Source organism: Emydura macquarii, unplaced genomic scaffold, assembly GCF_026122565.2.
Source record: "Emydura macquarii macquarii isolate MOO-44397 ecotype Brisbane River unplaced genomic scaffold, CSIRO-AGI_Emac_v2 contig_1146, whole genome shotgun sequence".
Classification (NCBI taxonomy): domain Eukaryota; kingdom Metazoa; phylum Chordata; order Testudines; family Chelidae; genus Emydura; species Emydura macquarii.
The window spans coordinates 14057721-14082787 of NW_027131283.1; the positions used below are offsets into that span (position 1 = coordinate 14057721).

The following is a 25067-nucleotide window of genomic DNA, read 5'->3' on the forward strand; positions in this document are numbered from 1 at the left end:
GTGGAAGCAGTACAGTGGGGAAGAGTAGGAGGGAAAGATAGATGGAGACAGTGGGAAATGGAGGAAGAGCTATGAAAATGTATCCTACCTTTAAATTCTATGTATAGTTTTGACTTGAAGATCTCTCAATTTCATTTAACACCGCAAAAACCCAACACCAGTCATGGTCCTCTAATGCAACTTGGCACATGGCTTAATCCATATATGTAAAATAAATATTTTCCAAATAGTGTATTGGTTGAGCTTTCCTCTTGATAAAATTTACATTTTTCATTTAATAGCACTTTGTATATAATCAGTCTCTTTCTCCTATTGTATTGTCAGACAGCAACAGTGAGACAACTGCATTTTAAAAAACAGAAAGATGTAAAACAATGTATTGACAAGTGATTTATGGGGCAGATACATTATCTGAAATAACTTAATTTTAAAAAATATTGAATACTGTATCTAAATTAAGAAGCCTTTAGTCTTAAATAAATATGTCCTGTAAAAATCATAATTAATTACCTTACCAGATATTTTTGGAGCTGACTGTGGTGCTCTCCAGTAAAAAGAAAATAAGAATAAGCTAAAATATATTAAACAAAAACTCTGTTAATTCAACATTAAGGTTGAGATCTTAATCACCCTCACTCAAAGGCTACAAAACGCAGTTACCGTTCCTATGACAACTGTCCATCTATCCTTTAGTGCTCATACTAATTATAACCTTTCATTACATGAACACGTAACACTGGGCAATGTGACAGCCTTGTCATTTCCACTGCAGTGTTTACCATATACCTAAATGGGAGCTAGCTGAAGTCTGCTTGTGATCCCCACAGCATGCATATTTTGAGTATTCTCAGAACTGACCTTCTTTTAGATCATTCCTGACTCCCCTGTCATCTCTGTCCTCCCAGTTTCCTGTCTTTTTAATTTTTTTTTTGTTGGTAATCATTCTTTTTCTTTTTTTGTTACCAATAGATATTTCTTCAATAGGACTGATTTAGTTTCTATAGATTTTTGTTATGGCAGCAATTTTATACCCTATTTCACAAACATTAATTGGTGCTTTTTGACTAATTACAATATTGTAACAAGTGATTAACAGTATTCTCTGCATTAATCAGAACTACTGATCAGAATTCAGCAGAACAGTGTCTCAACCATGTCTATGAAGCAGATTACTGCATTTACTTCTGCACTTATCTGCAAGCCTTTGAAATTCTTACTGTAATTCTTGCAATATACAGAACCTTCAACCATTTAGTAAAACAGGGAATAAACTGTAACAAGATGAACAGATATATTAAAAGACTTTATTCACAATAGAGAAATTTTTACAAATATAGTTCTTAAAAATTAAGCATCTTGATCTGTTATGTCCCCCATAACTTCAGAGATTTATATAAAGGTGGAAAAGACTAAATGGAATATGTACAAATCAAAAACAATTTAATGTACAGAAATGGAAAATACATATGATGAAGTCACCATAGAAACAGTGGGTCATTGGGTATTGTAGAACTGTCATACAACAAACATATGCAATATTCATTTCACAAACTATCGAAACAATTGTTTCTGAAACTTAATTTAAGTGCCATTTAAATTATTCACCATTTAGAATTTAACATGTAAACTTAACTGAACGTTATACGCTGAAAGGAATGAGAGTTTAGGCAATGTCTTTACAACAATATTTGATACACTGTTTACATTTTTTCAAAATTCAGCAGCTTCTCTTCCATATGAATTTCAGTTACATATACAGTGGCTTTAAATCGGCAGTTTCCACACAGTTAATTTCATATTGTAAGTACTAGGAAAATACAGCAGCATCTCCATTTTAGCTGTGTGGTAACTGCGGACTGATTAAATGGTGATCACTATAACGTTTCACACTTTGGTGTTTTGGGTTCTATTTAAAAAAATCAATATTCCTGAATTTACAAAAAAAGGGTTTTCTTACAGTTGGCAGATTCTACATGTTATACAATCTTCTTGTCTACTTACATTAGTTTACAAAAGGTACAGTACAGTGCAGTTCGTACACCTGAATACCAAATGCTTTGTCAGTAACAGAATCACATATCGACTTTGTGCTCTTTCAAATCATAACTCTCAAACCAGAAAAATTACATTCTTCAAAATTTCTGTATTCCTGGGAAATCAACATGAAATTTAAATATCTAAACACTTAGAACCCAATTTACATAATCATTTTGCATTTTTTACCTTTATTTGCCTGGAGGAAGAGAAATTTGCACGTACAATGAATTTTCCCCAATTTATCCCAAACTCACTAAGCGTGTAGTTGACCCTGATCAAGAAAATGTAAAAACCAGGTTTATAAAAACATATTTCTCCAAAATACTATTTTTCTGATTTTATTGGTTTTATTATCTGACTAAAAGGAAATGAGACCCACAGAAGCGCACACACAAAAATTACACAGCAGGCAGCACAAGATGTTTACGGACTCAGAATAACTGGATAAAAATTCAATATTGCCATTTTTTTTTGGAGCACAGGGAAATAAAAAAAATTAGTTTTACTCCAAAATTAGATGGACTTGTATTCTTTTTAAAAACACCTGGTATTATATTGGTGCATTTCATAATGAATAGGATGACATAATTAATATTATCCTCAAATTATACAAATCTTGACCCACAATTAAATGGGAGATTTACCACACATTTTAACGGAACCAGGATTGTCTAATACAAGATACCTAAAAATGTGAACACCTTGCCACTGATATTTGCTAAATGAACTAACATACTAATACACATTTTGGTAATAAAGGCCAAAATCCTGAGTTTTGCACTGATTAAAAGTAGCTAGGCTGGTCATTAGGCAGATGTGCATGGGGCACAGGAATTTCCCTCCACACCCAGGTTGTGTAGCCCTCAGCAGGTCCTCTCTGCAGGCTCATCCCAATGATGCATAATCTGACAGAGGCTTTATGCTCCCACCAAAACCCAAAGGAGGAGGATCAGCATAGCAGTGGATTCTCCAGCCTTGCTCTTCCATGAAACACACAGGCTACTTGGGTGGGATACACACCCTTTTCTACAAAGGGCCACCTGCAGCTACAGAGGAAGGGATATGGATTTGCTCCAAAAGGTAGGACATAATGGTAATAAGTTTCTTTTCTTCCTAATTTTTACCTGAAAAAAACTACTGCAGCACTTCCACCACTAAGGAAAAAAAAATGGTCTTGTTCTTTTGTGAAAGAAGATCTACATCTAATTGTGGCTGTGGAAATATAGTACACTTATTTAAAAGAAAATTGAGAATAAACCATGTTGGCTTCTTTGAAGTCACATCACCTAATAGGGTGCTTTTTCATGCTGGGAAGCCAGGGGTCACATCCTACTCTGAACATACAATACAGTCATCCTGTCTGCAAATAAAAAGTTACGTTCCTAATATCTATATGAATTACTCATGTAAACTATTCCAAAATACATCTCAAAAAAGGAATTTGTGCCTGATTTCTCCCTTTGGTGACTCCACTGAATATAACTTTTTTGGCATGTTTGTTGCCTTTCTTGGTCATCTAGGTCTTATGTCTGAAGAATACTTTTAAACATGTTGCATTTCTATAACTTTGGTCATCCTTGGAAGAAACAGTTCTGGTGCTTCCAAACTGTACTAATTCTGTGCTAATCAATTTCCATCTTCCGATGCAAACAATATGTTTTTTTTTTGTTTGTTTTTTGTTTTTTTTTTTAAAGAAGACAAGTTTCCTTTGAGCTATTCAGAACTACTTTTCTGATAATCTATATTAAACTACTTTGTTCCAGCTGACTGTCTTCGGTCACAATATAAACCCAATGGAATTGTGAAAAGTAAGATCACAATAGATTAAAAAATCATCTCTCAAAATAATTCACAGCCTAACGTTAGAAAGAATTTCATAACATCTCATTTATCTCACACATCCAGTCAAAGGAAAAAGCTAAATAGATTACAATAAACAACAAGATACAATTCCCTTTTAATAATTCAATGATGCCAGTTTGTAAATTGTTTATTTTGCTCATACCAAACTGATTATAGAAGTGATAGTAACTCTAGTAGAAAATGGAGGAAACAATTTAGTTTGCAGTGATATTCTAAACAAAACAAAAACAAAAAGATGAGTTTTAATAAGAACTAAGATCTGTCCATCAACTAACGTAATGGATTTGTAAAAATGTTTAGGTTTGCTTCAAAGTACACTGCAGTTTTAAACAGAATTGTGTCTATATGAGATGAAACTATTCCTACGTAGACTTCATTGATAATGATATACTTCAGAAGATATTTTACCAATTAATGATAGACCCGCATAAGAAGAGGCTGTCACAGTTACAAGATTTGTCTCAGATGACAGACAAAACAAATTAACATAGAATGAAAAAGAAAAAAGCTCTTTATACTTAATTCATTATGGCTTTTTGCAACATGGCAAAATATTACAGCTTAAAGCAGACATCTCCTCACAGAGGAGGAAAGAATTTTGCAGTCAAATCAAAAGTATAATAGGAAACAAGTAACATGCTATTCTAATTGGCAAAGATGACACTGCAGCTTAATGAAATCTAGAGACATCAGATTTCTTTAAAAAAAGTGGTTCAGCTGGATAAAGAAGATTCAAAGTTTTGTTATAATGAATTTAGGTCCATTCAGAAATATTTACTGGTAAACATAACAGACTGCAAAACAGTTGGCTTAAAACTCAAAATAACTCAAGAATTTAAGTAAAACTGCATCATGTGCCCAACACTGGAAAGAAACTTGTAAGGAATGAAACAAAGTATAATGTTACATTGTTTTAGTTGTGTTTTTCTTCCTTCTTTCCATCATCTCTGTGAAGAACTGGTAGAGGGTGAGCCTCAGTGTTGAAGATCCAATGTTCAAATGGAAGAAGATCATCTTCAGAAAAAAGTAAGTATAAGTACCTGGCAAGAGAAAGCAGATAACATGACATAACCTCAGGTTAAAAAAAAAGAGGAAGATGGAACTAATTTATTTTCACAAGTAAATATTAATGCCCCATTAATTTCTATCGATGGAAATGTTAGGTAGCAGACCTAATGCAAAACATTATCAACCAGTGACAGTTACTAATGTTTTGGCATCAAGCATTGAGACTACTCAATTAAAATTGGCTTCAAGGCTTGACAGTAGCAAGCAGTAATGTAGAAACTCCTATTTTGATAAAGGACGAAGAGTGCATATCCTGGAGTCAAATCCTGTTTGCTTTACCCATAAGAGCATGATTTGGTTCAATGCATGATATTTAAATAAACACAGTGATTGAAACAATACCTAGGATAAATGTTTACTAAATGGGAATATATTAATAGTAATATAATAATCATCATTAAAAAGACAACATTTACACACACACAGATATTGGAGATACTGCAGTACAGATATAAATTGTACAATCTCAAATATCACTGCATGGGAACTGCTGGCAAATGCTGATTTTTTTAATTACCACCACCATACTTAACTTTTTAAAGTACTTTACATTTTTCAAAGTGACACAAATTAGGTAGTTCTATAGCAAAATATAATCAAAATGGGTTTTAGAAATCCATGTATCTTTCTTCACCCTCGTCATTCAATGCATAGTATAGGGCCTGGTCTACACTGGTGACGGAGGTCGACGTAACGTCACGTCAATCTCCGAAAGCCTGTGTCTACACTGGTATGGCAGTTCCGTTGACTTAACACGCAGCAAAAGTCGATGTAATAAAATCACCTCCACAAGTGGTGTAGCACCTAATTAGATTTTATTGGGTCGATTTTGCGTCAGTGTAGACAGAGCGTAATGTAATTCGATGTTAATGGCCTCCGGGAGGTATCCCACAATGCCCTGTTGTGACTGCTCCAGACATTCGTGCTCTGCTGTTATGTGGTCACACTACCTTGAAATGGCCCCTCCCCTCATGCCCCAGGAAAATTTGAATTTTCATTTCCTGTGCAGCCAGCGTGGAGAGAGCTTTGTCTCTGGACTCCTCATAGCTCCTGCAAGGCCCAAACGCGCTCCAGCATGGAGTCGACCAGAGGTCTTAGATCTCATCAGGCTGTGGGGTGAGGAGTCCGTTCTGGCTCAGCTCAGAGCCAGCTAAAGGAATCTGGACATTTATGGAAAGATATCCCAGGGCATGCTGGAGAAGGGACACAATGAGGAGCTGCGGCAGACATATCAGAAAGCCAGGGAAGCTAACAGCCGTTCTGGCTCCTCACCAAAAACATGCTGCTTCTACAAGGACCTGCATGCAATTCTTGGGGGTGACCCCACCACGGTGCCGCACCGCAGCATCGATACCTCCGCGAGATCACAGTCCATGGACAATGATGAGGACTCCGTAGACGAGGAGGAGGCCGAGGAGAGCAGGGTGCGGGAGAGCAGGGTGTCCGTTCTCCCAGACAGTCAGGACCTATTCCTGACTCCAGAGCAGTCCAGCAGAACACAGGACAGCAATAATGATCCTGGGGAAGGCACATCTGATGAGTTTTTTTTCCTTCTTAGCAATTCTGTCATTTTAAAGGGGGGAAAAGGGCCGGCAAGTGGATTTCAGGCATTTAACAGACTTTTATTGGGAGGTTATCCCCGAAATAGATTATTTATGTGCAGAGATATGCTCCGAGAATCACCAATTGATATCTCAAGGAAACTTTCATATAGGTAATCTGTTATCCTTTGCACAAAGTTTCGGGGGAGGGCAGCCTTCCTCCCCGGTAGGATACTTTGCCGCGCCATGCTGCAATCAAGGGAGCCGGCATCATGGTGGAACACAGCATAGTGACATAAGGGCCAGGCGGGTACCCTGCCGCGTGCTGCAAATCTTCCCTTTCCTCGTGTGTTTCCCTCAGGTGACTGATATCGCTCATGGTCATCTAGGGAAGACGGCGCATGTTTAAAATACCCGAGATATATAACAGATACCCTGTACCTCTGTATTCCCCATTGTAGTGTCCTACCAAGTCACTTTAATTATTTTGATTTGGTTTCCGAAAAGACTATTAACCCCCCCGCGCAGTCCTCAGATCCCCTGTTGCCGCCTCATGACAAAACAGTCATCCAAATTAAACCATGTTGTCCAGGCACCCCTCTAATACAGGGATTTGAAATGAGCTTTTTAAAGATCATTAATCCTCTCTATAGCACAGTAAAGTGCCCCTGGCTTACCATCTCTGTAACGGCACAGCGAGCCGACCCTTCTGGGATGTTAGGAATGGAATGAGGGTCTGGGTTTGCCTTGTGCACTGCAAGGGGAGTATTTTATACATTGTTGCAGTTGTTTCATTTTCCTGCATCTGCTAACAATGGCAACCTTGTGCATTTCTTTTTGTTCTGTAGACACCTCGGCCTTGGCCCAACCCTCTAGAAATACTGTGGAAAGACTATCACAGATTAGAAAGTGGAAAAAAAATCAAGAGATGACATGTTTGGTGAGCTCATGAATTCCTCTGCGGCCACAGAGACAGAGCTCTGAGCATGGCGGCTGACCTTGTCCCAGAATGTGGACATGGACAGGGAGAGTTGCAGAGCAAGGCAGGAGCATGATCGCAGTACCACGCAGGAGATGCTGCAAATCATGCGCGACCAGGCAGACATGCTCTGGTGGCTTGTGGAGCTTCAGGAGGAGCGGAGGCCAGACAGAGTTCTGCTGCAGCCCCTCCATAATGCTCCTCTGCCTATGGCTTTGCTGCCCTGCTGCTCCCTCACCCCCAAGAGGTCTCAGAGAATGGCCAGGCTGCAGAATGTGGTGCACTCCACTCTGGTGGAGGCGAGCAGAAAGCAGCAGCAGCCCCACTGACAGCTGGCCTGCAAGTAACCATGCTACCCCTTGAGACTGTGAATGAACATTAACCCTCAGCCCCCGCCCCCCATGACTTGAATGTTCATAAATAAAAAAGTTTGCATCATTTCAACACGTTTCTTTATTAATTCATATCTTGTTTGGGAGGGATTTGGAGGGTATTGATATCGATGGTATTGAGCAAAGGCAAACAACATACAGGAACAGAAATCAGTCCTGCATCTCATTGCAGAACCTGGTTTTCAATGCTTCCCTAATGCAAAGCGCTCCGCGGTTAGCTCTCGGCGTATTGCTGGCATCTGGCTGCTCATAATTGGCGGCCAGTCTTTCTTCCTCAACAGCCCAACCCTGGGGGAACCTTTCCCCCTTCGCTTCACACACATTATGAAGAACAAAGCATGCAGATATCACTGACAGGAGGTTCTTTTCACTCATGTCCAGCCTAGTGAGCAGACTCCTCCATCTTTTAAACACCAAACGCACATTCAACAACCATTCTGCAAGTGCTTAGCCTGTTATTAAAACACTCCTTGTCGCTGTCAAGGTGCCCGGTGTATGGCTTCATTATGCAAGGGAGCAAGAGATAAGCAGGATCCCCCAGAATCACTACTGGCATTTCCACACCCCCAATGTGAATTTTTTGGTCAGGGAAGAAAGTGCCCGCCTGCATGTTACAGAACAGCCCCGAATTCCGAAATATGCACGTGTCATTCACCTTCCCAGACCACCCCAGATAGATGTCAGTGAAATGACCCCTGTGATCCACAAGGCCCTGCAGGACCATGGAAAAGTACCCCTTGCGGTTTATGTACTTGGTTGCTAGGTGGGCAGGCGCTAAGATAGGGATGTGCGTCCCATCAATGGCCCCCCCGCAGTTTGGGAACCCCATCGCAGCAAACCCGTCCACTATGTCCTGCACATTTCCCAAAGTCACTAGCCTTCATAGCAGAAGTCTATTGATGGCCCTGCACACTTGTATCATGGCAGCGCCCACTGTAGATTTACCACTCTGAAATGATTCCCAACCGAGTGGTAACAGTCGGGGGTTGCCAACTTCCACAGAGTGATGGCGACTCTCTTCTCCACTGCCAGAGCTTGTCTCAAGCGAGTGTTCACGCGCTTCAGGGACGGGGCCAGCTCTGAGCAAAGTTCAAGGAAAGTGGCATACAAAAGTTTTGCAGCCACTTGCCATCATCCCATAGCTGCATAACGATGCAGTCCCACCAGTCTGTGCTTGTTTCCTGGTACCAGAACCAGTGCTCCATGGACTGCAGATGATGTGTGACAGCCTGCAGCAATCTGGAATTGTTCTGCTTGATGGCTTGTAGCAGGGCAGTCTCGGTGGCATCACAGTTGTCTGTGCTTCGGCTTCTTGCTGTACTTCGAAAATACTCAATGATAAGCCGCGATGCATTTGTGACGCTCACAATAATAGTGCAGAGTTGAGCTGGCTCCAGGTTTCCACATCAATGGCGAATGCACAGCAGAAACAAATGGCGTGAAAATCGGTTTCCTGTTTGTTTGGGGAAAGAAGGGAGGAGGAAGGGGCGTTGCATCATGGGACGATGAAACTCGTCTCAACAGCCACCGCGGCTAGTTGCACTGTGGGATAGCAACCCACAGTGTACTGCTTTGAATGTCGACACAAGTGTGGCGAGTGTGGATGCACGAGCCGGGCGCAAAGAGCGTGGTGTGGACACGATCCAGCAAATTCTAAAAATCAGCAGGTGAAAGTCAACTTTAAGTAAGTCGACTTCACTCTGCAGTGTAGACATACCCTAGTTGCGTCTTTCAGCTCCATTTTGGCTGTGTTTCCAGTAGGGTTTATCTGAAAAGGCAGTGTTGCTAACACAGGTGGAGCTTCCCTGGCAATAGGAATAGTAATACACAAAGCTCCCAAGGCTGTCAAGGATTGAAAGGATCAATTTTCCTTTTTAGAAGGCTCTGGAGATCAGAGTATTTGAAAGCCGTAGGGTATGTTGCATCATTTTAAAGTATCTGATTAAATAAACAAGTGCCACTGTTTAAGTAAACAAAAACATTAAAAATATGTTATAAAACGTATAAGAATAGCTTTGGAACATTCTGATTTCCATAGCTTTTTAATAAAATGGAAAATTTCTTCCCTTTCTGTCTGCAGTTTCCAGAGGCAGTTCAAAGCTGTAGCATAGCCTGTGCTAGCCCCATGCCTCTTTCTCCAGCCTGCTGCCAGATGACTCATTCCAAAGGTGTGTAAAAACTTGTAGAAGATAATTAATAAAAATAATTCTAATGCCAGCAAAGTAACTAGATGCAGAAAGTCCTTGCTTATATAGTAACTATTCAAATAAAATGTTTACCCTCAGCTGGAGACCCATCCATGGTGGGTAGAATTGTGGGAGACACCGATAACAGAAAAAAAATGATCAGGTAAGAAATTTTCAATTCTGCTGTACAGCATTTCCCACAATTCTGTTGTCTGGCCAGTCTAACTACTCTGAGGAACCTGGATAACTGAGGGTTCTTGGCCAGAGAGCCCAAGGATCCTGCAAACAGTACACTACTGAGAGCAGACACCTGGGAGCTGTGGTGCGTGGCTGAAGCCCCTTATCCATTCCTTCCTGAAGGACGTCCAGATAATTGGAATCCCAGGATCTCTTGGATTTTCCTCTGTGCTCAACACCAAACACTGAATTTGGTCCAGATGAAGGAATAGGCTTTTAGTGAGGAAGCTCTCCTAGAAGACAGCAGAGTCTCCAGCACTTGAAAATAGGCCAAAAGTGGCTAACACTTCTCTTTCAAAAGCCACGCTGTCAGATGAAGACTGTCTGGGTCTGCAAGGAGGAATAGTTCTTGGTAAAGGATGTCTGGCCTTATGGTAGTTGCAATGGCGGTTTCAGCTTCAGTTCTATCAGTCTGGAGAACCAGGATCTCCTTAACCAGTGTGGAGATAGCACTATCACCCTTGCTTCTTTTTACCTTATTTTTTGGATTATTTTTTTGGATTATTATTTATTGAGAATGTGTGAACAGTGACAATTATTTCTTGTAATGAGATAACTAGTCCAAGTACCTATTCAGACGTAGTCCGATTGTGTGAAGTTTGCATACGAGTTCCAGCTCTGCAGTTTCTCGCTGAAGTCTGTACTGGAAGTTTTTTGTTGAAGTATGGCAACTTTCAAGTTAGCTACAGAGTGTCCTGAGAGATTGAAGTGCTCTCCTACTGGCTTATGGATGTTACCATTTTTTATGTCTGATTTGTGTCCATTTATTCTTTTGCGTAGTGACAGACAGTTTGGCCAATGTACATGGCAGAGGGGCACTGCTGGCACATATTACATTAGTAGATGTGCAGGTGAATGAGCTCCTAATGGTGTGGCTGATGCGGTTAGGAGAGCCCCACAACCTGAAGCAAATACTCACCAGCAACCGTACACCATACAACAAGAACACTAACCCAGGAACCTATCCCTGCAACAAACCCCGTTGCCAGTTCTGCCCGCACATCGACTCTAGTGACACCATCACAGGTCCTAACTGCAGCAGCCACACCATCAGGAGCTCATTGCTGGCACATGATGGCATATATTACATTAGTAGATGTGCAGGTGAATGAGCTCATTACAAGAAGTAATTGTCACTGTTCACACATTCTCACCTTCTAATCAACGATTGTGAATAGGCCTCATCTACCCTAACTGAACTGAGTTTGTTAGCGCTTGCCCTCCCCATTGTTGTGTTTCTTACCCTTGGATGTATATATATACCTCCTATCTGTGATTTCCATTTCATGCATCTGACGAAGTGGGTTGCAGCCCAGGAAAGCTTATGCCCGCAGAAATTTGTTAGTCTTTAAGGTGCTACAGGATTCTTGTTGTTTTTGTCTCTAAGGCATTTTTTGTTTTTTTGGGAGGGGGAGAGAGATGTAGTAATTAAAATATCTTTTGAAGCAAAACAGCAGTTTGAAGTAAACTAGTGAATAATGCACCCCTCTGTACATAAAGTGAACCCCTTTTTCTTAAAAATAAAAATATCACTGGGAAAAAGTGGTGTTTTGATAACAAAAAGTTTATGTTCTTATTTAAATAGGTTGGGAGGTGACTGTTTTTTTAATCCTTTCACAAAAGCGTGTTTTGGAGATGGTTTCAGACTGGGTTATTACAACTGATAGAATAAGAAATTTTGCTGACTTAACGATAGTCAAGAGCAAAATCTCCAAGAAACCATGACAATTTTATTTGGTCAAAATCCTTATATGGCTGACTTAAAGGATGGTATTAGGAAGGCAGAATGCTAGATTGTAAACTGTGCTCTTTTAAAAATTCCCACATATATAGAACCAAAATTAAAAACTCAGTAGGGAAATACATCTTCAGTAGAAACATTCCTGTTATACAAGACTAAGTGGCAAAGAAGAGAAAAAAATGGGGGAGAAAAGACTGAGGCAAAATGTCCTCTTTCATTAAAAGCTTAGGAGAGAATGAAGACACCTTTTTTTGTTCTCTTTATCAAAGCTGCATGAGTTTACCTTGAAAGTTAGTTCCTTCTTTTCCCACTCTATAGTTGGTATGAAAACTATTCAGTACCAGACAACAATTTCACCATCTTGTCTGGTAAAACAGAACCTCGGTGGTGGTAGGAGTAGTGTACCGTATTTCCCCATGTATAAGATGCTCCCATGTATAAGACGCACCTTAATTTTGGGCCCGAAATTTGAAAAAAAATGTATTACGGTAAAAAAATCTAAAACCACTGTATAAGACGCACCCAGTTTTTAGACCCCAAATTTTTCGAAAAAAGGTGCGTCTTATACATGGGGAAATACGGTATATAACTAGAACCTATCAAAGCTGTGAGATGCAATTTCTTAACAATAAATATCAAGTGGTCTTTAACAGAGGTGAAGATATTTCCAAAAGTCACAGAATTCAGTTTATTAATAAAAATGCAATCTGTCTTCGTGCCACATAAAAAAAGCAGTCTATTGTTCCAGTCAGATTTTACATTATCTGAATGTCAAGACTACTGATGGTAAGTACTCATCTGTAAAGATGACCTGTAGAGATACTTTACATTAATGAAAGTCTCCCTGCTAACTTACTTGAGAGTCTCTGAAAGGAAGAAACTCTGCTGCACATCATCATGGCCTTGATGGTTGCTATAAACATCTCTAATTCCAGAATAGCCACCGTCTACTCTGCAATGCTGTTCCAGTGCCTGAATTTATAAGAGAAAAAAAAATCAAGTCTAAGAAAATTAATCTTCTGTCAATTTTACTATTAGTCTGCCAAATCCAATTACACTGCAGCTAACTGAGAATCCTTCTGTCACAGTGTCTTTGGGAAAGATTTGAAATTGAAGAACTAGATAAATATATTTAGAATTCTTGCATTTTTAGTTTAAACAGAGTTTAATATAATATTGGCATAATTATACATTTAGGGAAAAAAACAAAAATGGAGGTTACTTACCTATAACTTGAGTTTCTTTGAGATGGATGGTCCCTATCTGTGTTCCACATGTGGGTATGCATGTGCACCAGGCACTTGAGGCCAGGGGATCTTGACCCTCCGTGTTTGCTTATAACAGAAGAGGGTCATCATGTTGTTTGACATTATTTAGACATGTTGGGATCATATGAGTGGTAGGACTACATTGCAGACCTGTCTGACTGACCTTAGTTCCAAGAGAGTAATATGCATCCTGGCCTGCTGAGGTGTCCACGTATATTGTGCTGTGTGATTGGTTGCTCCTGTGGGCTCCCCAACCTATGAGGGATGCACCTGTAATTATTGTCATGTGGGAGGCAGCAAAGGGACTCCAATACACGTTTTGGGTTCATCCAAAAGATAAGTGAAGCACTGACATTGACGGAGACTCTCACTGCGGTGTTCGTGCTATGTCTGTCTGGTGTACATATTGCCCTGAGCCAGGCTTGCAGACAACAGATATGCAGCCTGGCGAACAGAACTATATAAGTACAGGAAGGCATGTGGCTTAGCAAAGAAAGATGGACCTAGACTGTTGTTCAGGGTTTGTGAGTGACTTATTTTATCAGACTACTCAAGGCATTGAATCGGTCTGCTGGTAGGTAGGCCCTCACTGTAGTTGAGTCCAGGGTTATCCCTATAAAGTTTATGAGATGCTTGGAAGTCAGAGTAGACTTTTCTTTGTTTATGCACTTTCCCAGGAAGTGGAGCAAGGACAAGGTTGTCGACTGAACTTCCAGATGGGATCCGCCTGTTAGAAGCCAGTGATCTAAGTATGGGAAGATGGTGTAGCCATTTTGCCTCATTTATGTTGCCATCACTGAAAAGACTTTCATGAAGACCCTGGGTACTGCTGCTGCCCAAACGCGATTACTCGGAACTGGTAGTGTTCCTGTCCTACCAGAAACCTGAGGAACTTTTTGTGGGATAGTGAATATCCACCTGAAAGTAAGCATCTTTCATATCGAGATCTGCAAACCATATTCCTTTCTCCAAGGAGGGAATGCCAGCATAATCATGAAGAATTTTAATTTGCAAAAAAATATATATCTATATTTGGCTGACATAGGTTGAGAATGGCCTTTCATTCTTCGCTTTCTTGGGAGCTATGAAATAGTTGCGTAAAACCTTTTCCCTTCATGCTGAGGTGGCACTTGCTCTATATCTCCTTGAAGAAGGAGAGAGTTTGCCTTCTGTTGGAGTTGCTCCTTTTAAGAGTGGTCTCTGAAGAGGGGCTGGGAAGGGAGTTTTGGAGGGGGTAGGAAAAGAAACTTCATGGTGTAGCTGAAGTGGATGATATCTAGTATCCATTTGTCTGTTGTTATAGCCCCCCAGTTGTAGGCAGAATATCCTAGGGGGCCACCAAAGCAGACACTGAAAACAAGTGGAGATGGAATCATTGCAAGGTTGCAACTCTCACACATCCCATCAAAAGTAACCATTAGCCAGTGGATGAGGTTGGGGGGCTGTTGTCAAGATGGGTGGGACTTCATATCTTGGAATCTGCATGCTTGTGTGGTGATTTTTATAGTCTTCGACAGTAGAAAGACAGCAGAAGGGTCTTGGCTTATACACATATTAGTGACACCTCCTCTTTGGGGCTGGGATATAAATGCCCAGGGAGCAGAGAGTTGTCCTGGAATCTTTTAGTAAGTGCAAAAACTCATCTGTTTTCTCACGGAAGAAACTGGTTTAATCAAAGGGCAAGTCCTCAGTGGAGTTCTAAACCTCTCTGGGAAACCCCAGGGATGAAGCCACAACTCTTGCCATATTATTGTTGTGGTTACTATAGATCTTGATGTGGTACTGGCTATGCCAACTGCAGCTTTCACTGAAGTTTTAGCCACGATTCTACCTCCCTCAACAAGGGTTTGGAATTAGGCCTTTCTTTCTGGGGAAGTTTGTCTTTGAACTCCAGGAACTTTGGGTAGTTCATAAAGTCATATTTTGTTAACACGGCCTCATAGTTAGAGATTCTAAACTCCAGAATGTCCCACCCTGCCCCAAAGTCCCTAGTAGTACAAGCAGCCCTGGAAAGATCCAAGCAGCAACACCCTAAAACCACCACTGTACACAAAGGAACGCCCAGTTGTTTCACTCTGTTCTCCAAAGGGATAGTTTTAGTGTGCTGCCGCCTGAATCTCTCCGTGGTTGTTTGTACCATCAGGGACTTTGGGGCAGGGTGGGTGAACACGTATTCTGTCTCTCTTGCAGACACAAAGTAATGTTTCTCAGCTCTTTTAGGGATATGGTGTACATGTTGCTGGTGTATGCCATATCACTCTAGCAGGTTCCATAATGGCTTCATTCACTGGAAGAGCTACCTGACTGGGTCCCGTAGGCTGTAGGATATCCAACTGCATGTGCTGTTGTTCTGAACGTCTTCTAATGGGATCTGAAGTTCTGCCACTATCCTCCATAACAACTACTGATATTGTTTATGGTCGTCAGGTGGGGACAGTGAAGATGGGGTAATTGCCTCTTTGGGTGAGGAAGATACTCCTCTTGGTATGACCGATACTGCATACCAAGCCTGTCATTTTCCTCTTCCACCTACTCCTGCAGAGCCAGTTGCTGTTGCCTAGGAGGACAGGGACAATGTGATTCTCTGGTCGAGTGCACAGATCTAGGTTGTCGTGCATTAGGATCCCATGGACCCCAATAGGGACAGCATGAAGGGTCACATGCTGGTTGGAGGGGAAGGGTGGGGGTCCAAAGCAGGGTACCAGTGATCCCTTGGAAGATAATTCTGCTTGAGCAGAGGATGGGCCAGCAAACTGCTGAAGCCCTGTGTGGGCTAACCTCTCTGGAAGGTAATGGTTCATTCAGGACATCGGATTCAGCTGATAAGAAGGCTGAACCAGTCTCCACTGGTGGTTCCATCAGTGCCAGCAGAAGGAAGCTTTGGCTTGTGGTCAGAGAAGGGATTTAACCTTCTCCTTGAGGTAGTATCCTCTTTTGGGGTGAAAATGTCCCTTAGAAGGACTGAGCTCAGAAACAGAGGATAGTGTGGGTGTTGAGCATGAGATGATCCAAGATGCTGGCACAGACCAATGGATACTACTTGCAAGATTTTCCAGTTTCAGTTGTACAGCGCACATGCATACCCATATATTGAATAGACGTGAAGAAAAACAGTAAGTTTACAGAAGAAATTAGCTTTGTTCACAAAACTGAATTTTCAGCATGGGGAGTCAAGAACATTTGATTACCTTCTCAAATATTCTCTGTGGATTCATAGATTCAAAGGCCAGAAGGGACCACTGTGATCATCTAGTCAGACCTCTTGATTAAAACAAAGGCCCAAAGAACTTCCTGAAAATAATTTTTAGGGTGCATCTTTTAGAAAAACATTCACTCTTGTTTTAAAATGGTCAGTGATGGAGAATCCACCAGAACCCACAGTATGTTGTTCCAATGGTTAATTACTCTCATGATGAAAATTTTTTGCCTTATTTCTAAGTGACAGCTTAAACTAATCTCATTTTCCTTTCATTAGTAGGGCTCCCTCTATCACAGGAGAGACCCTATGATTCTCACAACTATTCAAAGACCTAGATTCCATCATATCAGATTCCATCATCATCAAACTCTTGACTTAACCAGGAGATCCTCAACAACCTGAAACTCAAGAACGAGTCATAAAAAATGGAAACTCAGTCAAATAACTAAGGATGAATATTAAAAAACCCACAAGCCTGATGAAACACATTTTAGAATACTTGAGGAACTGGCTGAAGAGGTCTCTGAACCATTATCAATTATCTTTGAGAACTCATGGAGGACAGGAGAGACCCCAGAGGGCTGGAAAAGGGCAAATATAATATCTATGTATAAAAAGGGGAATTATAGACCAGACAACTTAACTTTGGTACAGGAAAGATAATGGAGCAAATAATGAAACAATCAATTTGTAATCACCTAGAAGATAATAAGATGATAAGTAAACAGTCAAGTAACAGATTTGTTAAGACCAAACCCACTTAATATCCTTCTCTGATAGGGTTACAAGACTTGTGGCTGGGAAGCAGTCGATGGGATATATCTGGACATTAGTAAGGGTTTGATACTCTCTCACATGCCCTCACAACTAGGGAAATGCAGTTATATGCCCCTAGCTTAGATGAACCTACTAAAAGATGGGTGCACAACTAGCTGCAAAACTGTAGTCAGACAGCAGTTATCAATGATTCACAGTCAAGCTAATAGGTCAAAGATCTCTTCAAGCCAGTTTCTTAAGTACTCTAGGATGTATTCTGTCAGGCCCAGGAAGGGCCTGTCAGGAAGGACATAGCAACTAGGATCCCGCAGGGATCTGTCTTGGGTCCAAGTCTATTCAGTATCTTCATAAATGACATAAATAATGCATAGTTTACACTTATAAAGTTTGTGGACAATACCAAACTGGGAGGAGTTGGAAGGACTTTGGAGGACAAGATTAGAATGCAAAATGATCTTGACAAACTGGAGAAATGGCCTGAAATAAGCAGGATGAAATTCAGTCAGGACAAATGGAAAGTACTACACTCAGGAAGTACACATACAGAAGTGGAAATGGCTGCCTAGGAAGGAGAATTGCAGAAAAGGACGTGGGACTTATAGTGGATCACAAACTAAATCTGAGTCAACAATATAATAATGTTACAAAAAAATCAAACATCATTCTGGGATTTATTAGCAGGAGTGTTGTAAGAAGACATGAAAAGTAATTCTTCCATTCTATTCAGCACTGATAATGCCTCAACTGGATTATTGTGTCCAGTTCTGGGAACCACACTGGAAAGCAACAAAAATGATTAAATGTCTAGAAAAATATGATGTACAAGGAAAGATTGAAAAAGCTGGGTTTTTCTAGTCTGGAGAACAAAAGGGTGTGTGTGTGTGGGGGGGGACATGAGAGCAGTCTTCAAGTATGTAACAGGTTGTTATAATGAGAAGGGTGATAAATTATTTTCCTTATCCACTGAGGACAGGACAAGAAGCAATAGGCGTAAATTGCAGCAAGAGAGGCTTCGGTTAGGAAAAACTTCCTAACTGTCAGGGTAGTTAAGTACTGGAACAAATAACCTAAGAAGGTTGTGGAATCTCCATCCTCGGAGGTTTTTAAGAATGGGTTTAGAGAAACTACCTGTCAGGGATGATCTAGATAATACTTAGTCCTGCCTCAGTGCAGGGAACTGGACTAGATGACCTACTGAAGTCCCTTCCAGTCCTACATTTCTATGATTCTATGTTTCTATAATAAACAGCTACACTCTTGCAGAGAAAGCTCTGTGTACTCCACAGCAAGCCTGAAATGAATTCTGTGGCTAGGTCCCTATATTATTCTGCACTCCTGAGCAGTAGTCTGGAGATTCTGCATTACTTCAGATAAATTTAAAATTGGAGGTTACACTGAAATAAATATGAAAATGAACAATGCAATCACTACAATATCTCCTCTCTTATTTATTAGTACTTAATTCAGTTTATGCTGTTTCCAAATGTGTACTGAAATGTATAAGCATTATAGAAGGTGGAGGTTTTTGCAATTGCGTAAGGGACAGTTGGCATCAGGAAAGATATGGGAGGTAGTCTGGATTTGTGTGAAAAGCATTTTCACAGCTGATCATTTTACCACCCAGCTAAATAGTTAACATAGTTAACACTGAAACTGACATGAAATTCAAGGACTAGATTCTTAGATAAAACTCTAATTTGTTATTTCTGTATTATGGCGGCATCTGGTAGTGACTCCATAATTAGGGTTGTTTTCTAAAATGAGCTTTAAAATGGGGCATAAATTCCTTCTTCTTTCTAAACATAGATGGCCAATCAGTATGAAATTTCACACAGGGTTAGTTTTTATAATTTTGAATTTTCTTTAGAGTTTTTGTTTGGTTTGTTTTCATAAATTTTAAAGGAAAGTCATTGAAGCTTGGTTCTGGCTGAAATTTTCCTTGGTAATAGTTCCACTTTTCATTATTGACAGATATTTCTTAAAATATTTCCCATTTACCCATATTTTGGTAATCTCTGACTAGATTTTGTGCAACAGGTAGTTGTTTTAGATGTTGGATTGAGGGTTATTTTAACCATTACTGAAAGTTTGTGCTGCACACACAAACTGACTGATTGATGGAGGCTGGGTCCATTCAAGCCTGAGTGACTGATGGAAGCCAGATGTGAATAAAAGATTTTTATCTTACAACACGGAAGAATCTGTATTCATTGGATGACACGCAAGAGGTCATGTGCAACTACTGACAGATAAAATATTATCTGTCAGCTCCTGCATTACGACCCACCACATCTGACCTCTCATCTCCCCCTCACCTCTTCCTTGCCAAACTCCAACCTCCAATTAATAATTTCAAACACTAGCAGTTTAGTACCCATAAAACTTCATTGTGAATTAGTTAGGACTGCCACACACACAACACAAACCCAGAAAAGAAAATGATAAATTAAGCTACCTAACTATCCATACCCCATCACTTCTTGTCCTGTCCATATACCCTGTGGTGTATCTTGACTTTAGTAAGGCTTTTGATACTGTCTCGCATGACCGTCACATAAACAAACTAGGGAAATACAACCTAGTTGGAGCTACTTACTATAAGGTGGGTGCATAGCTGGTTGGAAAACAGTTCCCAGAGAGTAGTTATCAATAGTTGAAAGTCAAGCTGGAAGGGCATAATGAGTGGGGTCCTGCAGGGATCCGTTCTGGGTCCACTGCTGTTCAATATCTTCATAAATGATTTAGATAATGGCATAGAGAGTACACTTACAAAGTTTGCAGATGATACCAAGCTGAGAGGGATTGCAAGTGCTTTGGAGGATAGGCTTAAAATTCAAAAGGATCTGCACAAACTGGATAAATGGTCTGAAGTAAATAGGATGAAATTCAACAAGGACAAATACAAAGTACTTCACTTAGGAAGGAACAATCTGTTGCACACATACAAAATGGGAAACGACTGCTTAGGAAGGAGTACTCCGGAAAGGGATCTGGGGGTCATAATGGATCACAAGCTAAATATTAGTCAACAGTGTAACACTGTTGCAAATAAAGCAAACATCATGCTAGGATGTATTAGCAGGAGTGTTGTAAGAAAACACGAGAAGTAATTCTTCCGCTCTACTCCATGCTGATCAGGCCTCAACTGGAGTATTGTGTCCAGTTGTGGGCATCACATTTCTGGAAAGATGTGGACAAATTGGAGAAAGTCCTGAGAAGAGCAACAAAAATGATTAATTCATTCCAGAGGGGTAGCCATGTTAGTCTGTTTTTAGCAAAACAGCAAGAGTCCTGTGGCACCTTAAAGAGTAACACATTTATTTGGGCATAAGCTTTCGTGGGCAGAAACCCACTTCATCGGATGCAAAAATGATTAAAGGTCCAGAAAACATGACCTATGAGTAAAGATTGAAAGAATTGGATTTGTTTAGTCTGGAGAAGAGTAGCCTAAGCAGGGACGTAACAGTTTTCATATATATAAAAGGTTGTCACAAGGAGAAGGGAGAAAAATTGTTCTGCTTAACCTCTGAGGATAGGACAAACAGTAAGGGGCTTAAATTGCAGCAAGAGCAATTTAGGTTGGAAATTAGGAAAAACTTCCTGTCAGGGTAGTTAGGCACTGGAATAAATTGCCTAGGGAGCTTGTGGATCCTCATCACTGGAGATTTTTAAGAGCAGGTTGGACAGACACCTGTCAGGGATGGTTTAGATAATGCTTGGTCCTGCCTTGAGTGCAGGGGTTGGACCAGAAAACCTTGAGTCCATTCCAATCCGACAATTCTATGATTCTACTCTTCCACCAACAGTCTCACACTTATTACCAAAACAGACCATCCATAACCATTTAATTTTGGTATCTCTATGGGGTCAGCATGCCTCCTCTTTAACTACTCTTTCACCCTCTCCCAACTTTACCAAACCTACTCCAAATATCAACAACTATTAGTGTTGTTGAAAAATAATCTAGTACGGGGTGTGTTCAAAAAGGACAGTTACGGTCATGGAGTGTGGGTCTAGGATAGTAGTTATGGGAAGGTGTGGGTTTATCAGAAGAAGAGTACAGGGTATGGACAGTTAGGTGACCTAACTTATTATTTTCTTGCTTTTCTGGGTTTTTGTCAGTTATGTTGTGCATGTGTAGCAACTCTAACTGCTTGTAATGAAGATTTTTGTGTAGTGGTTTTTATTTCAGTCTTAGTACTTTTTTATCATTGCCTTTGTTTTAAATTTGTTTCAGTTTGCCTTTTCCTATATTTGTAGCCTTGTAGATAGCTCAGTAATAGTGTTAGACTAAATAAAATTTATATTTTTATCTATTCCCCCTATGTGCTTTTTTAAATACCTACAGTACCATAATATACTAAAGGAGGGGAGAAAGTCTAACATAACTGTCTTCAGAAGAGATTATTCATTTGAGGAGAAATCCAAGGAGATGTTATCCCTAGAGAATTTAAATACACTTAAAATAAGGGTCAGATTTTTATGGCAGTGAGAGTTTAAATTAAATATTTTAATCCAGGAATATAATACTCTACATTGTATTGTGTGGCTGGATGTTTGCATATGACTCATCACAGTAACATCTCGCAGTCACTAACAACTTGGGTTGGATCCGAAGTCATGACCTGAGGTGAATGACAATATATTCCATTCTCAATCTCCTGAGACAAGTAGTCCCCCATGTTTTTCACACTAGTGTTACAAATTTCTCTTAACTGCCTACAGTAAATATATGTTTATGTAGAGAAAGCTGTTATATTTCAAGTCGCATACACAGAAAAACTGAGGAAATGTAGATGGCATGTCTAAAGCTAGCAAACTGACAGAAGGAGCATTCCCAAATGAGATATGGGAGTAAAAATCAGTCACTATTACTGCACTATCTATCACCTCTACCCACTTCAGAGGTTGTTCAAGATCAATCTGTGTCTTGCTACATGTGTATTTCATAATTCATTATTTTTGTTAGAAATCCAAGCAAGCAATCTCATATTTTTAGCTCCCAAGTCATGCTCACCCTAGGCCTTATTGGAGAGCAGGATTACTTGTGTTTGGAAATGCACAAGTGTATTTAAAAGGAATTGTCAGCAAGGAGAAAATGTTATAACGCAACACTTCAAAATAGACCTATTTATATGTGTTTTTATGTCGTATAATTTTTCTGGCCAGTTTTTTTAAAATGGGAAATATATTTAAGTTTAAACCATATATTTCTACTGTTTTATGCATTTCCCCCCATCTACTTTAATGTGTAGTGAATTCAAAATGCTGAATCTCTGTTTGCCTGAATTTATGATGCTGAATTTTTAATGTCAAACACAAGATTATGATTTACAGGACATGGCAGAAGGAGAATATGGATTTTGAGAGGTATGGCTGTTATTCATATGAATGTCCACATTAACAGCAGGGCAATCCAGAATAAAAGTAAATTGCTCCCCCCCCCACAAATGTTCTTTTTTCACAATTGCGTTATATCCTTCTTTAAGAGAGACAGCTATCACTACCGTGTCAGCCATGCAAGAAAGTTCTCACGGTCATTCATCCTAGGATTCAGTCTCAAAATAGCTTATAATTCTCTCACTTGTTTAAAAAAAGAATGGAGAATACAGAATTATCCAAATTTCAGATAACTAGTAGCCCCCTTGAAAAGCATGGAATTAATTAAAGACAACCATGATAGCGATGAGACACATCAAATTAATTAAAAGCTGGGTAACTGATGGGTCTCAAAATGTAATTGCAAATGGGAAATCATCATCATTGAATGGGTGTTTTTCCAATGGGGATTGATTCTTGGTGCTATTCCTTTTAACAGCACTACCATTGACCTGGAAGAAAACAAATTCATTACTGATCAAGTTTGCAGAGGAGATTGATGTGGAGGGATATCTCTGCAGGTGACCATTTGCCTTGCATTGTGAGGCTGTTTAAATGCACACTACATCCCACAAAGGATGTATTGGTGGTAAGGAGCGCTGAACGTGGTGCCTGGAAAAAAAAGGGGGTCCCTTTGCATTGAGTGATCCTGGTAAGCAGAGCTGTCCCTAGAGTAGAGTGGATCGGGGTGACTGCCCCTGGCCCTGCAATTTGGGGGGCCCTGTTCTAGACTGGGCGGGAAGTAGGTGGCTGCAGCCCTCCTGACTGTACACCGGGACCTGACAGGAGGTGGGTGGCTACCACCAGGGTCCTGGCTTTGTGCTTGGACCGGGCCAGAGGCGGACAGCTGCAGCCCACCTCCCAGCTGCATGCCGGACCGAGAGGGAGGCAGGCAGCTGCTGCCAGGGTCCTGGCTTTGCACTGGGACCTGGCGGGAGCTGGGCAGTGGTGTACCAAGGGGGCCAGGCCTCCAGGCGCCCACCTGTGGGGGATCACCGGGCTAGCCCTTCACAACACGCAGCAAGGATGGAGAGCGCAGGAGGCTTTGAGGGGTGGGCGCCGCGTGGTTGGTAAGTGTGGGGAGGGCACAGGAGGACGTAAGCGGCATGTTCTTCCCCCTGCAGCTAAAGACCCCCCGCTTCCTAGGGCAGCTGGGAGGTGGTGCCATTTTGTAGGAGCTGGGGACCCCTTTTGCCCTGCACTGGGAGGAGCCATGGGAGGCCTGGGGGGGCCAATACAGGCCAATACTGGGTGCCGGAGACCAAGGCATGCTACTGGAGCTGGGTGGGGGGCCCACACAGTGTGATTTGCCCCGGGCCCCGCACTCCCCTAGGGATGGCCCTGCTAGTGACAGGGGTTTAACCAGACTGTCTCTGTTCGGTCTGTAAATTGAACTGAATCACAGCTGCAGGCATTGCATGTGAAGTCTGGTGTGTGGAATCACTGCCATGCTTGCCATCATATACCCCAGGAGCTGGAGTCTGATTCTGGCTGGCACTTGAGAATGCATTGAACTATGTCTATAAATGAGACCAGGGAATTGATCTGTAAGCCCAGTTCTGTGAACAAGCATATCGTGTCCTTGGTGGCTCAACGAGCCTCCTGAAGTGACTGGGATCTGAGAATACAATCATCCAGGTAAGGGTAGATCATTATCCCTTGTAATTGTAAATGGGTGGCCACCACTGAAAGAACTTTGGAAAATACTCATGAGGCTGCTGAAAGTCCGAAGGGCAAGACTCTGTATTGGTAGTGGTCTTATCCCAGAGTGAACCTGAAAATGTCCATGAGCCGGTAGTATTGAAATGTGAAAGTAGGCTTCTTGTAGGTCGAGATCTGAAAACATGTCTCCCTGTTCTAATGATGGAATGATTGTCGATAAGGTGACCATCTTGAACTTCGACAAACTTGTTGAGAGCTCTGAGGTCCAAGATGGGTCTCCAACCTCACTTCTTTTGAGTTTTAGGAAGTAACGAGAGCAGAACCTCTTGCCTCATAGATGTTGAGGTACTGGTTCAAAAGGTTAACAATGAAAGGGAAAGTTAACAATCCGCTAATGGACAGCTAAAGGGTCTGTCTTTAGCTAGGGGCAGTTGAGAAGGAACTGAGAACAGTTAGCCCATGCATGCTGGCTAGCCTCATGGTGTAGCATGAGATGAGCGCATGTGTGTGTCCAATGGATACTGCTACTCAAGTTCTCTGATCAGCAGTGCAGAGACAGACACACACCTACCGTGGAGCACCCATAGGGACACTATTTGAAGATGAACTCTCATTTATGAGTAGAAATCCGATATAATGGGCATTACTGAAACCTGATGGGATGTGCTGCATAATTGGAATGTTAAAATCTCTCATCATAAACTGTTTAGAAAGGATAGAGTGGGTTAAAGAGGGGGA

At 40.9% G+C, this 25067-nt stretch overlaps 1 protein-coding gene across 1 annotated transcript in view; it reads right to left on the minus strand.

The window, feature by feature from the left end:
• Window positions 1–3153: 3153 nt before the first annotated feature.
• Window positions 3154–25067, minus strand: part of MAN1A1 (mannosidase alpha class 1A member 1) — a 223699-nt gene continuing 201785 nt past the window's right edge. The window contains exons 11-12 of the mRNA XM_067546665.1: window positions 12901–13016; window positions 3154–4940 (exon numbers count right to left, since the gene is read on the minus strand). Coding sequence (XP_067402766.1) covers window positions 4814–4940; window positions 12901–13016 — 243 coding nt within the window. The 3' untranslated portion in view covers window positions 3154–4813. The remainder of the gene's footprint in view (window positions 4941–12900; window positions 13017–25067) is intronic.